Source organism: Myxine glutinosa, chromosome 1 (genome assembly GCF_964187855.1).
Source record: "Myxine glutinosa chromosome 1, kmMyxGlut1.1, whole genome shotgun sequence".
Classification (NCBI taxonomy): domain Eukaryota; kingdom Metazoa; phylum Chordata; class Myxini; order Myxiniformes; family Myxinidae; genus Myxine; species Myxine glutinosa.
This window is the reverse complement of record NC_136261.1, coordinates 190,367,273-190,382,485: the sequence shown is the minus strand read 5'-3', so window position 1 is coordinate 190,382,485 and position 15,213 is coordinate 190,367,273. Positions and strand designations below refer to the sequence as shown.

At 47.0% G+C, this 15,213-nt stretch overlaps 1 protein-coding gene across 5 annotated transcripts in view; it reads right to left on the bottom strand.

Moving 5' to 3' along the window:
* The window catches only part of LOC137432254 (protein kinase C epsilon type), a 238,626-nt gene that overhangs the window by 22,428 nt on the left and 200,985 nt on the right, over positions 1 to 15,213 (bottom strand). For all 5 annotated transcript variants that reach the window (XM_068124047.2, XM_068124038.2, XM_068124030.2 and 2 more), the window contains one exon: positions 5,979 to 6,133. In XM_068124047.2, the coding sequence (XP_067980148.1) occupies positions 5,979 to 6,133 (155 nt within the window). The remainder of the gene's footprint in view (positions 1 to 5,978; positions 6,134 to 15,213) is intronic.

Here is a 15,213-nt window from a genome sequence, read left to right as displayed (position 1 = left end):
TTTAATGTCCTCGTGGACACTGTTGGAATTCCTCCACTTGGATCAATTGTCGCAATAGTTCGAAGTCTTTCCCAACTCCTTTTGAATCACACCACCTATCAAACATGGTTTCTTTCAATCTGGCAAACTCCACATGGGTCTCACTCTCCATCCTCCTGGCATTCCGGAATTTTTGTTTGTAAGCTTCCGGGACCAATTAATAGGCTTTGAGAATGTGTTTCTTCAATACCTCATAATCTGCACAGTGGTCCATCGGTAAAGCCGAATAAATATCTTGAGCTTTACCCACCAGAACACTTTGCACTAGTATGGACCAGTACTCCTCAGGCCAGTTTAACAGTCGAGCCACTTTCTCAAAGTGTGGAAAAAAACTTGGCTCCCTCCTTTTCATTGAAGGGTGGAACCAGCTTCACATGTCTGCCAACATCCCAGGTGTTCTGGCTAGGTGTCGAATCAGTCAGCAGGGATGGTACCTCTCCCCGTTCTCTCCTTAACTCCAGCTCCTTGACTTTAATTTCCTGCTGACATGCCAATTCACAGTCTTTTAACTCCCTGTCGGCTTTTCTCTCCTCTGCTTCGAGTTCCCTTGCAGCTCTCCTTTCCTCTGCTTGTTTCTTTTCTCTTCTCTCTTCTGCTTTCCTTTCCTCTGCTTTTAATCTTTCCTGGAGTTCTCGTTCCACTCTCCTTTCCTCTGCTTGTTTCTCTTCTCTTCTCTCTTCTGTTTTCCTTTCCTCTGCTTTTAACCTTTCCTGGAGTTCTCGTTCCTCTCCTGCTCTTTCCTTTTCTGCTTTCCTTTCCTCTGCTTTTAATCTTCCCTGGAGTTCTCGTTCCACTCTCCTTTCCTCTGCTTGTTTCTCTTCTCTTCTCTCTTCTGTTTTCCTTTCCTCTGCTTTTAACCTTTCCTGGAGTTCTCGTTCCTCTCCTGCTCTTTCCTTTTCTGCTTTCCTTTCCTCTGCTTTTAATCTTTCCTGGAGTTCTCGTTCCTGTTCTGCTCTTCTTTCCTCGCTCTGCAATTGCAACTCCAGTTTCCGGAGCTCCACCTCTTCTGGTTCCTCGGGTAACCAATCCCGGGCTACCTCTTCCCATGTTCCTAATCCCACCATAGATTGTATCACCACTGTCTGCATCTCTGCCTTCCTCATATTAGTTCGGACCTCCAAGCTAAAATGTTTGGCTAATTTCCCGAGGTCCGATTTTACTAACGCTCTGAACTGTTCTTCACTCGGGGTCACTGCAAACTTATCTGCGTCAAACTCCATGGTGAATATTATTAACACCTGTTAACCTTCACACAAGAAATTTTAAAAAAACAAAAAAAAATTTATTTTTATTTTTGGAAATTTTTTGGAATGTTGGAAAAAGTTCCAAATTTGGGAATGCTGGGAATGTTAGGGAATTCTTTCCCGGACTAAATTTAGGAAATTTAATATCCCAGGCGCAGACCCAATTTCGAGCCCACGAATATCAATTGGACGAGCCCCCAATTTCTGTTACGGGGTCCTCCCCTATCCGCTGGTCTTGGTAAACCTCAGAACCCTGAGAGGGTCCCCGGCAGAAAGATATGTTATCCTTGGTTGAAAGCAATCAAATCGATAATGAAACTACACCAAGGGTTATGAACAAACAATAATATATTATAAATCACGACACCAATAATAATAGCAATTCACCATACAATCCCTATCTGAAGATGGTACCACCTTATCTAGTCCTTTACCCAAACTCCCAGCACTCCCCCAATGTCTCTGTACCCCATCCAAGGCGAAGTCGATTCGCTCCAGCGATCGTTGGATCAATGTCCGATCAAAATCAATTGAGGCGCGGACGATCGAAGCCACCCAGAGGTCACGTGATCCAACACCCAGCACAATAGCGGTGGAATGGGAAACCTCCCAAAGACGCGCTCCGACGTATACGTTTGCGGTTCAATCAGCGAGTCTCCTTATAATCCTCAAAAGCCCCTTTCTTGCACAGCAAGGCAAAAAAAAAAAAAGCAAAAAAAAAAAAAAAAAAAAAAAAAAAAAAGCCGTCCCCGGCACCCCACCGGGGAATAATGCCCAGCCGACGCGACAAAAACCTTTTCACTGCAGGTAGCGCACGTGGCGAAATGGCGGACGGCTTTCACTCGAGCTGGGGCTTTGAGGCAAGGATACTCCGGAACCTAAATGCAGATACCCGACTACCCAGGCTCCACAGCACTCCGGCGATATCACTTATCGCACGAACTTCCTTTCAAGGACGCAAAGTTCACTCGCACTGTACGCTCGACCGCTCGGTCCGGAGCTTCAACAAAAACGTCTTTCCACGATCTCCTCACGCCTCTTCTTCTTTTCTCCCTTTCTCTTCCGGGTCACGATCCGGATTTCCGGCCACATTTTACCAGGAGCGCTTTTAAACCTTTTATCCACAATAACCCTTACTGAGAACCAACAATAATAATAATACCCACAATAATTAGGGCCGAATCCATAACACCTGTCAGATTTTTCGAGCCATCAGATTATATGTATGCAGACTGTACAGTGTACATGAATTGTTTGCATCTTATACCTTGAGATTCCCAATTATAACCTTTATTTAATGCATCACCCCATTCCTAATGATCACTAACATTGCTTAATACTCCACTGAGGGAAATTTGGAGAAAACTGGGCATACATACATGTATGCACACGGGCAGTGTATAGGCTAAGAGTCGCTGGCTCACACACCTACCGGAAGTAAAAAATATTATAACCACAAATTAATAAGTCAATTTCATCGAATGATAATGGCATAACGATAATTATACTGTCAGGGCATCATGATAATATGAATGATTTTCAATTTTTTTATATTGAAATTCACCCTAAACATGGCCGAGAACCACTAAATGTGTAGGACTACAAAAAAAAAAAAAAGAGGAAAAACTGGCAAAACCTTCACCGAGTCCTGAAACAATGAAACCTCTTCTCAGGACTACTGTGCAGGAGGGGGTAACTAGTCCAGGTGGAAAAATAAATTTTCCTACCCCCATTGGGTGTTTTTTAGGAGACACCATCTCCGTACTGAATGGCCATTGGCTCCAGAAGCGAGCTCATCTGTGCCCATTGGCAGGTATTGTTTTTAGTCATGGCAGAGTGTCACAGTCACCTTCATCACTAGCAAAGCCAGTAAGGGGCGTCGGTTTAGTCACCAACAATTTGATTTTCCCCCGCTTACCCCCCTCTCCGCCCCCCACCCCCCCCCCCCCCCAACACCCAAACAAAGACTGACCTGACATTATTACAATATAATATAATAATATTAATAATAATAAAATTAACAACAAGAGTGAGAATTGCTTTGCAATACATGTCTACTATTGGTCCCAATGAATGTTCTTCCAAGCATTCAGCAATCGTGAACCATATACAGTAGTTTTCAGACAAATTAAACAAAGTTTATAGACAAAATAGACAAATTGTTTCAGGTATGCAAAGCTACAGAATAGGTTGCAGTTTTGGTAACTTATAATAAAGCCATGTACTAAGTTTCAATTCAGTATGATAAACGGTAAGGGGGAAAATTCTGGAAAACTGTCCCATATATAATACTATCAGGAGTACCCGGCGTTGCCGGGTGAGGAGGGGGAGAGGCTGGAGAGGGAGGGTTGAGGAAGGGAGTGGGGTGAGTGGAAGGGGGTGGGGGGGGGGGGGGGAGGGATGGGAGAGGGAGGGGATAGATATACTACATATACATATTTGTGGGGGAGCGGGGAAGTGGATGAGGAAAATCTACCCGTGCAAAGAGTGCTTTAACCTCAGTGTTGTCGAGGTAAAAAAGGAAATTGTAATACCCTCTGCCACCATCAACAGGTGGCGCTACACGATACACATTTACATCGAGAATTTACGCTCCTCTCCCGGTCTCCCACACCGCCGCATGAAGCCGCGGCCACATAGCCTATGTTACCCCCTAGACAAAGTTGTATTTATATTTGTACCCCGAGTAAAGTTTCTAAGTATTTATAGCTGGAGTACCCGGCGTTGCTCAAGCGAAAAAGAAACATTAACATATATGAAATGAGGGCAAATACAATGGAAAAGCAATTACATCCTAATCAGAATCCACCACAAATGTCAAATCATCATTTAACTTTTTGTTGAATATATGCTGCTAAATGTGCTGTTGATCACATTTCCGAGTCAAGTATGATGACGTCAGGAAGAGGAAGAAGCCTTTCCACCAACTTCGACCTCTTCCGGAAGTTTTATTACTTGTGTTCAAATGTCTGGTAATTGATTTGTATTTATTTATGAGAATGTGTACTTGTATATAAATGTCATTAATCAAAAAGGCTTAGGCACTATAGAGTGATTGAAAAAAAAAAAAAAATCCAACATTTTTTTTGCCTAAAACACTCCCACGCATTCACTGATGAACCCCTGAAAGGTTGACGTAGATCCGTTCAGCCATCTCTGAGAAAAATGGCGACACAGACACACAGACCGACAGACAACTCGCGTTTATATATATAGATGTGATATTTTCCAAGCCCAAAAAGGGCATGACTCCATGAAAAATTAGTGAAACGCCCCAAAACTCAACCTTTTTCTGTAACGTATCACAATAAAGCCACATACCAAGTTTCAGTTGAATATATTATCGGGTATGGGGAAAACCACAGATGGGACGGACAGACAGACAGACGGAGAGCAAACCTAGTCCCCTCTGGTGAATCCAGTAGGGGACTAACAAGGATAATGACCTGGCCGAGTCGAAAGCAACATAGGCTGAGTGAGTGTGAACATACATAACGAAGGTGAAAAGGACTTGATACAAATGGAACTCAACTGATAGCACATACAGTACACATGCCCCCACCTCCGGCCACTCCCATGGGGAGCGGGTGTTTCTACTAAATTTAAATACAAACATTACAGTCAAGTACAAGATAAAACAAATTCAATATCGGACATCATATTCATCAAAGATCATCAAAAATGAATCCTGCAATTCATGGACCGGTGTGTGTGTTTGTTTGTCTGTTTGTCGCTCTACTCTCCTCCTACAGTTCTGTGTACATTACATCCAGACTTGCTACATAGGATCAGCATGACCACAATTAGTGTATAGGGGTGTTTTATCTATGTCGGTGGTCTTGGGGTGAATGCCAATTCTCCATGTAAATGTGTATCGTGTAGCACCGCCTCCAGGTGGGAGAGAGTATTACAAGTCCCCACCTTTACAGTACTGTACAGTATTCCTGTCCCCACATTTTCCAGTGAAGTGAGGTATTTAGAATTTTTTTTATTAGGCATTTTTTGCTTCATGCATGTAACCTGGGTTGTTTTTTATTTATTTTTGGGAGCAATTGAAGGAGAAGTTTTTTGCCAATACACCACCCAAATAAAAGCATGTGTCAGAAGAACGTATTGCATGCCTAGAACAAGATCACCCGTCGGGTGGGTACTCTGCTAGTCATGATAAATTCATCATTGCGAAAACTACAAATGTTTTTTTTAACAACGACTGACTGCTGTTACAAATCACTTGAAAATGCAGGCATCGAAAAAATATTTTGTTACATGATATGAAGATGAAAGTAACACCAAAAGTACGGCTTTTACTTCTAAACTTTGCATGTTACAGATACAAAACTGTACCCAATGCAAACATGGAAACGTCTGGCCAATTCCCTATTTTTTGTTTGCAGATTTTTGACAGACTGCAACATGTCAGTAGTTCTATATGGCAGAGATTTAATACAGCAATGCATCAGCCTCTCATACCATCACAAGTGATGATTCATGGGTCTATTATTTCAAAGTAAAATAATAAAACCCATCAATCACCAAAGTTGTATCCAGGGAAACTAACAACACAAGGAAATGCAAACATATTGGGTAGCTGGCTTATTATTGCCTCCAACTATCCTTAAAATACAAGGCTACCAACAAACCGGACAATTTCTCAGATGGCAAAACTGTGTTTTGAATAAGGATCGAGTCACCCACCTATAAATAACGCCATAGCGGTGCAGGAACATAAGAGCTGACGTCACTTCAGCGGCATAGAATCGCGAGCGTAACTCATCAAACTTCCGTGACCTCTGGATCTGGAACATGAGGTCTCCGCCGTTTACATATTCCATCACGAAAAAGAGGCGCTCCTGCATATTGGAAGAGAGAATATGGAGATGTGGTGTAACAACAAGTTGTTGACGAAGGGTTCCCTCACCTCAAATAACTTTCCACATCATTTGGTGTAGACTGCTGGTAGCTGGATATTGAAATATTGCTAGTGTCTTATGGTGTGCCCAAAAGTGTCCTGCAAGTCATCTCAAACAACATTTTCTGGGCAACCACTATGAAATAATGCAGAAACAAGACCGATAGTCTAATAATGGCGTAGCCGGGCTAGTTTGATTCTTTAGTTGAACAGGATAGTATGACCTGGGTGGGGATACCAGTTAGCAGTTAGCAAATAATGCAAGTGTTAATGTTTTTTTGACTTCAGGCATGGACAGCTGGTTCGTGAATAACTTGGGTAAAAAAACAGCGAATGGCAAACAATGAACCAATAAATTCCACATTCCTGTGCCACCTTCAATCAAATGTCAGCAGGCTCTCTATATTTTCCTTCCAAACAGCATCATTCTGGACAAAATCTGGACTGGTCTGGACAAAATCACAGACTGGTCAAACAAGTGGAACATGTCTTTCAATCCTGACAAATCTCACACTCTTACTATGTCTCTCCGAAAAGATCGACTGGACAACCCTCCCATCTACTTTCTCAACAATCCTCTCCAAGAAGTTCTGTCGCTCAAGATTTTGGGTCTCACTATCTGCCATGATCTTTCTTGGGAAAACCACATTTCCAAGCTGGCCTCCAAAGCCAGTCGCCGACTGGGCATCCTCCGTCGTGCGAAGTCCTTCCTCGGCACACCTGAGCTCCTCACCACATACAAGGCTTTCATCCGCAGCTCAATGGAATACTGTTCTCCCCTATGGGCCGGTGCTCCTGCCTCACACCTAGCTCGGCTTCACGCTGTTGAAACCAAAGCTTTCAGAATTATTGGAATCTCCCGCGATGAAGCTATCTCTGAGGGCCTTTCACTCACTCACCGCAGGCAGGTAGGTGGTCTTTCTGTCTTCTACCGACTCCTCTCCGGCCTTGCACCCCCAGCTCTCTCTGTGCTCTGTCCCCCAAATATTCCTACTGGTCGCACAAGATCTGCCAGCAACCCTCTGATGGTTAAACTGCCGAAATCTCGGCTCTCCGCTCACCTTCACTCTTTCATTCCTCTTTTCTCCCGCCTCTGGAACAAACTCCCTCACTCCCTTCAATCCCACTCCTCCCTCCAGGTCTTTAAAACAGCTGTTCACCACCATCTCTTATCTTCCCCCATCCAAAACCTTGATCTTTTCTACCCCCGCTAATTCACCCCAGATCCACCTTGTTTGAAATTCCAACTTCTTTCCTGGAAGTCCTGGCAGTGTCCATATGTTTTATACCTCTCCCACTGCCCCCTTCCCACGCCCCCCCCCCCCCCCCAAAGCCCTCGCCCTCTCTCAGATCTCTCGATGTCTCCATGTCTCTCGGTCCCTGCTCTCAAATGTTGTGTTTGTGTCCTTCCCCCTCTCTCCCCATCTTGTCTACCGCTCCCTATGTTATATGTTTTATGTGTCGGTTTGTCTTTCTGTGTGATTAATGTTCGCTCTTTCACGAGCCTCGATATTGTATCCAAAAAAAAAAAAAAAAAAAAAAAATTTCATCATTCCAATCACAAATTAATACGATAGTGTTAATATATCAAAATATGTTAAATTACGATTATATTGAGATATCAAACCAGCGAACAGTCACCATCTGTTCACTTCCGGATTTGGGAGCAAGGTCCATGCCGATCGCATTTAAAAATCATAATTATATTGAGAAATTTCTGAAATCTCCTACCTACTTTACGACACCAGCTGGGACCACAAAACGTTTCACAGAAGGTTATTATATTTCCTTTTATATATATACACATATAAATATATATTGTTATGTCGGTAGTGTAGAGCAATATCTAGAGCCAGGTAGATCTGAATAGGTAACATGCTTCGACTGTCGCGATAGGGAATCTACCTGTAATAAGATCTATGTTAGTCCGGTTTGTCGGGTTAAGATGTCTGCTTGTGAACATACCAGGATGTTCGAGTGTTAGATAGTTAGGGATTAAAGATAAACCCTTGTGCGTCACACCTGGTAATCAAACCTTTGTCCCTCATGGCAATGCACACCAACATAAACACTTAGACAGGCCCTTCGTACAACATTAAATAATCCCCTTCCCTGACAAGGACTTCGGAAGAGAACAGGTAAGAGGCCAGTTCGGGGCACCGCCACATGGGCCGCAGCCAGCTACACCTCCGGCAGCCCAAGCAAAATAGAGTGACACGAGCTATCACCACGCTATAGGCCTGTGATTGGTCAGCGCGGTAGGCGCGAACCTCCAGCCAACGAGTGCGGGAGGCACGAAGCTGGAAGGTTCGGTGGAGGGCACTGGTTGGTGGCGCGCCAAGGCTAACGTCACCGCCCAGGTTATATGAGGGCGCGCCGAACGACATTTTCCCTCTTGCACATCCAGTTCGCTCTTGCTCGAGTTCTAGCTTTTGGGTTCTTCGCTGCCTCTTGCGCACGTCCCTCCCTGGCTGTCTTGTGCTCTCTGCGCTTTTCTTCTTGGTATTGAGAGGTCCTGGTGGTCGTTGGCTCGCCATCTACGTGGTGCTTGGAGCGGTGCTTTTGGTGCTTTGGGGCCTCGTGGGCGGTCAACGAGGAGCCTGGAGTGGGCGTTGGTTCATAAATGTAGTATGAACTGTTATTCGTCGTTAATAAAAAAGGTTTTTTGCTTCGCCATATTTTAAAATGAGAAATACATGCTTCCCCTCGCAAGCCAAATGGGCCTGTATTAAAACTCTCCTTCGGTTTGGAAACTGCGTTACGAGCCGCGGGCAGAAATGCGGACAATGTGTGAAATGTGAATCTCTATACGTGGGATGCTTGAGTTTGTATACACAGACCTTTCCTTGGTAGACTGCTATAATCATTAGTTATATTCCGTATGCTTGATTTATGATAGAATACTTGCTGGATTAAGTTTAAGTGAGGATGCTCGCTGAAAGTGTATCCAACGCCTGGGATTTGTCAAACGGCTCACAGCACATTTATGACCCCAGTTTGGGCTAGGAAAGCAAACTCCCTCCAGTGAATTACACCTCCTGTCACCTTGGAGTCTTGAAGACACATCTGGTCCAGAGATAACAGCGAAGTGCTTCACTCCCCTGAGGCAACAGGATGGATGTCGGTGGGGGACATGGCCCAGTAAAAGGACGTCGGTGGGGGCACAACTGCCCATTTTCCTTTGTCCTCGCAAACTTCAGCGGAGATTCTCTGATTAGTGTAACCCTATATAAACGAACTCTGAATCGGTGTTCCTTTAGGAAGGCTGATGTGGCACTCTGTCCATTTGTGCTGTAGAATCGGCCCTTTCTCCCAGCTGTGTACTTGGTGTTTAATAAACGTTTGTCATTCTCATCTGGTGGTGGAAGCCTATTTCTCCCTCCCGACATATATATATATATATATTGTTGCGGATATGGGATTTGCATCCATCCATATCCGCTTGTAAATATTCCCCTATTTCCTCAATACTTCCCAACTCTCCCCAATCCCCCATTCCCTAGTCCCATTTTCTGTAAACAACACTCTGTAGACCCGACCTCCCCCTATTTCCCCCATTAAATGTCGCACCCAGGTTCACCGCATCTCATGTAAGACAACTATAGGACATCTTGCTAGTTATTCTTAGTCTATGTCAGTTAAGGATTCGTTTCCATTAATTCTGACCCTTCGTTGCACCAGAATGTGATTGTATGGCACCGTTAGGAAGTTTAGGACCTCCCAATACCTCCCCGCAGCTCTTCCTCACAGTTCAGCAACAACAACAACAACAACAACAACAACAACAACGAGCGCAGGGAGTGCGTGTCCTCACTCCGGCTTGGTTGGTAGGGGTGGTGGGAGGGCACCAAGCCTTCCCAACGAGCCGCCATCGGACATGTGCTCGACGGGGTTACCAAACAGGGGCTCCCTGTCGGCTCCTCGTCAAGGGCGGAGCCCGGTAACCCCCGCACCCAATGGAAGCGGCGGACCGGCCCCAGTGGGGCGGAACCAACCAGCCGAGGGCGTGTCACTCCCCGCTGAGCATGCGCAGTGAGAGGGAGGTGACGTCAGATGCGCGCTGAGCTTGGAGCAAGCAAGACCACCTCCGAGCGCTGTGAGACCTCCCTGCATCTTTTGAACCGTGCTTTATCCTGTCCCCGAGCCAAGGTGCACCTTGTGCCATCGACCGACCTGCCCATTCCCGCCATCAATCCCCGTGTGAGTCTACCTTGTCCATTTGTCCGTGGTCTGTCCGGGAATAGATAAGATTGTATTTAAGTGCCCATCTCTTCTGTGTCTTTACCTCACTCTGCCTTGTAATCTACCCCCTTTTCTCCACCACTGTAATTATACCCTCCTCCGGAGGTCTTGAGAACTGTACCCCTTGCGTCCTTTCATCTATCCCAGTCGTCGTGTCCTTTCTATCATTGATTTAGCATAGCGCGATTTGGCCAACGTCTGGGTGAATCGGGTGTTAGTCGGGGAATAACTGTTCAGTCGCGGAGCCTCCGCTCGGCAAATATAACATCTAAACCGTGGTCCGTAACAACTGGTGTCGGGGAGTGGGATACGAGGCCCGAACCAAATTTTTTTTTAAAACATCTAGACAAAATTTGGTCAAAATTATAAAGTACCGAAATTGCTTTTGTTTTACAAAAACCCGAATTTTGGAAGTCGCGCTATGGGAGATCAAGACGGCTGGGTTCCGGTAGAGGAGAGAGAGGCAGGGTCGATCCAGGACCAAATTGAGGGACATGAGGAGAGCGAAGCAGTGAGGGCGGCAGGTTCGCAAAATGGCGGCGCTAGGCATGGGGAAGAGGAGCGCGAACAACAGGTCGGCGCCGCGCAGGGGATTGCGGTAGCTGTACCCGTGCCGCCGATGGACATGCAAGTCCTCATGGCGCAAATAGGGGCCCTGTTGGCCCAGAATAGCGAACAATTGGAACAAAGAATGGGCAAGCAATTAAGGGAGGACATGGGGTCCAATAGCGAGAAATTGAGGGAGGACATGGGGTCCAATAGCGAGAAATTGAGGGAGGACATGGGGGCCCAGATCGGAGGGTTAGGGAGTAGAATAGAGGAATTAGGAAACAAATTTGAGGGACTAGACAACAAATTTAAGGGATTAGACAAGAAATCTGAGGGGTTAGACAATGGGATAGAAGGGGTGAAAAATGGGTTAATGGGGTTAGAAAATAGGATGGAAGACAAATTGCGGGAAATAGGGGAGCAATCCGCCCGGGAAATCGAACAGATGGGGAACCAGATAGAGGAGGTGAAAATCGGGTTAGAAAGTAAATTGGATGCTCAGAGGGATGAATTGGGACAGATGAGGGTGGCATCTACAAAAGAGATGGAGGAGATGAAAGGGGAGATCAGAAGAGGTGTGAGTGAGGAGGTCGGAGGAGTGCGCGAGGAGGTGAGGCACTGTGAGGAGCGCATGGAGAAGGAGGTGAGAAAGGGGACTGTAAAATTGCAAGGTGGTATAGAGGAGTTGACGCTGGGAGTGGAACAGCTGACGGAGGGACAAAAAGAACTAACGGAGCAGGTTCAAAGGAACACTGCGGTACTAGGAGGGTTAAAAGCGACACAAAACGACATAAAAAATGACTCGATAGCGACAGAGGCAATGTCAGATGGTACGTGAGGGACTGACAACGAGGTTGGACGAGGTGACAGAGGTAATGGAGACGAAGGACCGGCAGGTGAGGACGCACATAGAAACGGTCAAGGTAGCCTTAGAGGACGAACTTGAGGAGACGCACCGGGAAATAAAAGAGGTGAAGCAGAAATTAGAAGAAGTGGAAGAAGGGGTGAGCGAAATTAAGAAGCGACGGAGAGAGGATAAGAAAGAGATAAAAGAGGAAGTAAAAGAATTGGTCCAAAGTCTGTGTTCGGATCGTGATGATGTGCTCATTAACCGGATGAGGGATTCGCAGGTGATGGAGGAGAAGCGAAGAGAAAGAGGACCGGTGTAAGTGGTGACCAATATGGTCGTGCGTATGATGCGCCAGGTGATTTAATAAGCTTGGGGGTCGAGATGGACCCGGATGTTCGTGAGAGGCCAAGAGTGAGGTGTATGGCTGGTCCGGAGTGTATGGAACGAGGGTGCGAGCGAGAGGGTCCGGTGACGGGAGAGTGTGCGCGAGAAAGGTGTGTAACGGACAGGTGCATGAGGAAAGAGTGCGCTGTCAAGAGTAAGGGAGAATGCACGCCGGTGGTGAGTGTTACAGATGGTGTAACGGGAGAGTGTGCGCAAGAGTGTGCGCGAGAAAGGGGTGTAACGGACGGGTGCATGAGGAAAGAGTGAGCTGTTGAGAGTAAGGGTGAGTGCGCTGTCCAGAGTGGAGGTGAGAGTAGTAAGAGTGACACGGAGCGTGAATTGGTTGTGGCAGGTGAGAGAGGATGCACACCTGGAATGGTAGAGCGTGTGTGGGAATGCACACTTGAGTTGGTAGTGAGGCACGTGGTTGGGTGTGCAAGTGAGAGCACACCTGTGATTGTCACAGAGGAGGTGACCGAGGATGGGGCGCGAAGAGGTGTGTTGGTAAGGTGTGCGAACGACGAATGTGTGCCAAGGTGTTCGGTGGTCAGGTGTGTGACCAAGTCTGTGAGCGGAATGAGTGTACCTGGGTGTGGAAGAGAAGGTGCAAGGACGAGGAGCATGGGAACAGCTGGATGTATGAGCAAGGAACGGGCTGCGGGGTGTAAGCATGCAGGTGAGGCATCGACGGTAACCGGGTTAGAGGTTAGAACGACTTATAGCCGAATCGGGCCCTCGGTGCGCGTCGGGCAGCTTTGCGTGCCGCGAGGACCAGCGGGGATCCGAACCACGGCGGGTTCGAAAGGACCGCCGTACGTGATCCACGATGGGCCGCGTTTAGAATGGCCGCGTCCGTGCTCCGCTAGGCGGAACGGGCAGCCCGATAGGAAGGGTCGTCATGGCGACCCCTTTTTGTTGACGCGTTCCAGCAGGTCGAGATCGGGACATTGGATGGCTCCGTGCCGAGGTGGTGCGTGGGATCTCGGCCCGGGTAAACCTCCTTCCCTGCACCGAATGTCGGACGCATCCAGCCGCTGGCACCAAAGAACCCGTATTCATTGCTCGGCTGTACGAAGCCGAGCTTTAGAAGTGAATTGGCGCACCGAGAGGATCTAGTAAGTAGACGGGTGATGAGGTTAGTGTTTTGGACCCAAAATTAGAAAAAGGCAAAATTTGATGATTGGCAAAGGATTGGCAGTAATGATTGGCAGATGATGGGTAGTGATTGGCAAATTTTTGATTTGTTGAAATTTGACGAGCAAAATTTATAGTGAGAGATGCCCCATGTGATGGGATGGCCAATCCACCATCCCTCACAGCGGGGGGCAAAGGAGCACTAGGTTTATGGGGTTGATGGCAGTGAAAACTCGCCGAGGGAGGGTTTGGATAATGTGTAGGGCCCTAGAGATTGACATTAGGTAAGGTTAAGATTAGGTAGTGACAATGACACCTGTAGTGGGGACGCAGGTAGTTTAGAGTGGATGATAATGACGAGGGAGCGCAATAGTTTAAAGGGACGACTGGGAAGCGCAAGTTTCAGAGGGGAGTAGTTAGATGAGATGATGCCGTGTGAGTGTTGGAGGTGTATAGAAGTGTATTGTGAAAAGTGTGTGAGGAACAGGTGTGATTGCACAGGTGTGCAACTGGACAGGTGGATGGAGCAGTGTTTGAGTGATGGTGATGGTGATGTGAGTTGTATTGACCAAATGGTCCAGGGAGAGAAGGGTGCAGGCGGCACCAAGTATGAGAGCACAGGTGTGCAAGTACAGGTGTGTGGAATATATGGAGCAGAGAATAAGTGGTGTGGAGAGAGTTGGAGTAAGTGGTACGGAGTGGTGTGCATGGTGCGAAGGTGTGAATGGGGGAAGAGTGGACCCCCATCACGGATACCCGGGGCGGGTAGTGTAAGTGTTAGGTAGAGGGTATAGGTAAATTGTGGTTGGATATTGGCATCTGTGGTGCGGGTGGAAGAATGATGATTGGATGGGTGCATTAGTGTTGTGGAAATGGCTGGGCGTGTAGCCTGTTAGTGTGTGTAGTTGGTTTGGGCACTCCACCACTGTGAGGATGTCGGCCAGGTGAGGCCGCAGGTGGGCTCTGGGAGCCGGTATTAGTTGTTGTGGATGGGGCCCGAGGATCCGGAGGACGGACCAAGGTGGCCCAGTGCCAGAGGGCACCGAGTGGGGTGACAGAGCCAGGAGGGGCCTTCCCCAGTTAGTTAGGTTAGGGTGAGGAGCTAGGTAAGCTCGGGTGGCAACTGCAGTGGTGGAAGTGTGCAGGTGGGTAGACCTGCTGGGAGAGCTACACGTCGCAGCTCAGAAATTGTGCAAGGGCACCGGGAGATTAATCGGGGGAGTGAGACCCCAAATTGAGAAGCACCACAGTTTGGTCAATGGGAATTGGTTTTTAGAACCCATAGTGTAAGTTGGCCAATGGATTGGCAGGGAAAGACCCCAGGTAGTGTAAAGTGTGCTAATGTCATTTAGGAAATAGTTAGGATTGATGAACCTGTCGCACCATACGCAGCCACTTACCTGAGGTGATGATGATGACTCCACACCTGTGTTTTCTTTGTTTTGTGTTGCAGGAAATGAGAATTGCTGTTTGGATTTGTGAGACGCATCACGATGTGGATGAGACATTGGGGCGATTCCATCTCTCCCTCCTTAGGAGGGACTGATGATGAATTGGTGATGGCAAATTTTGATGTTGAGTTGGAGATGGCAAATTTTGATGAGAGTTGGATATGGCAAATTTGATTGGTTAGGAGGGAGAGAAGACGAATTTGGTTTATGGGAGGAACGGGGAAGACAGTAGGGACGTTTGTTGATGTGTAAAGTAGATGTTTATGGGTAGTGTTGTGTTTTGTGGATACAGTAAGGGGTAAGGGAGGGGCAATGTAGGTTACCTGGTGGGGGGGGGGGGGGGGCATACGGTAGGAACGTACCTGTCTCACCTGGTTCCCATGTGCCCCCAGTGTGCATTGCCTTGTATTG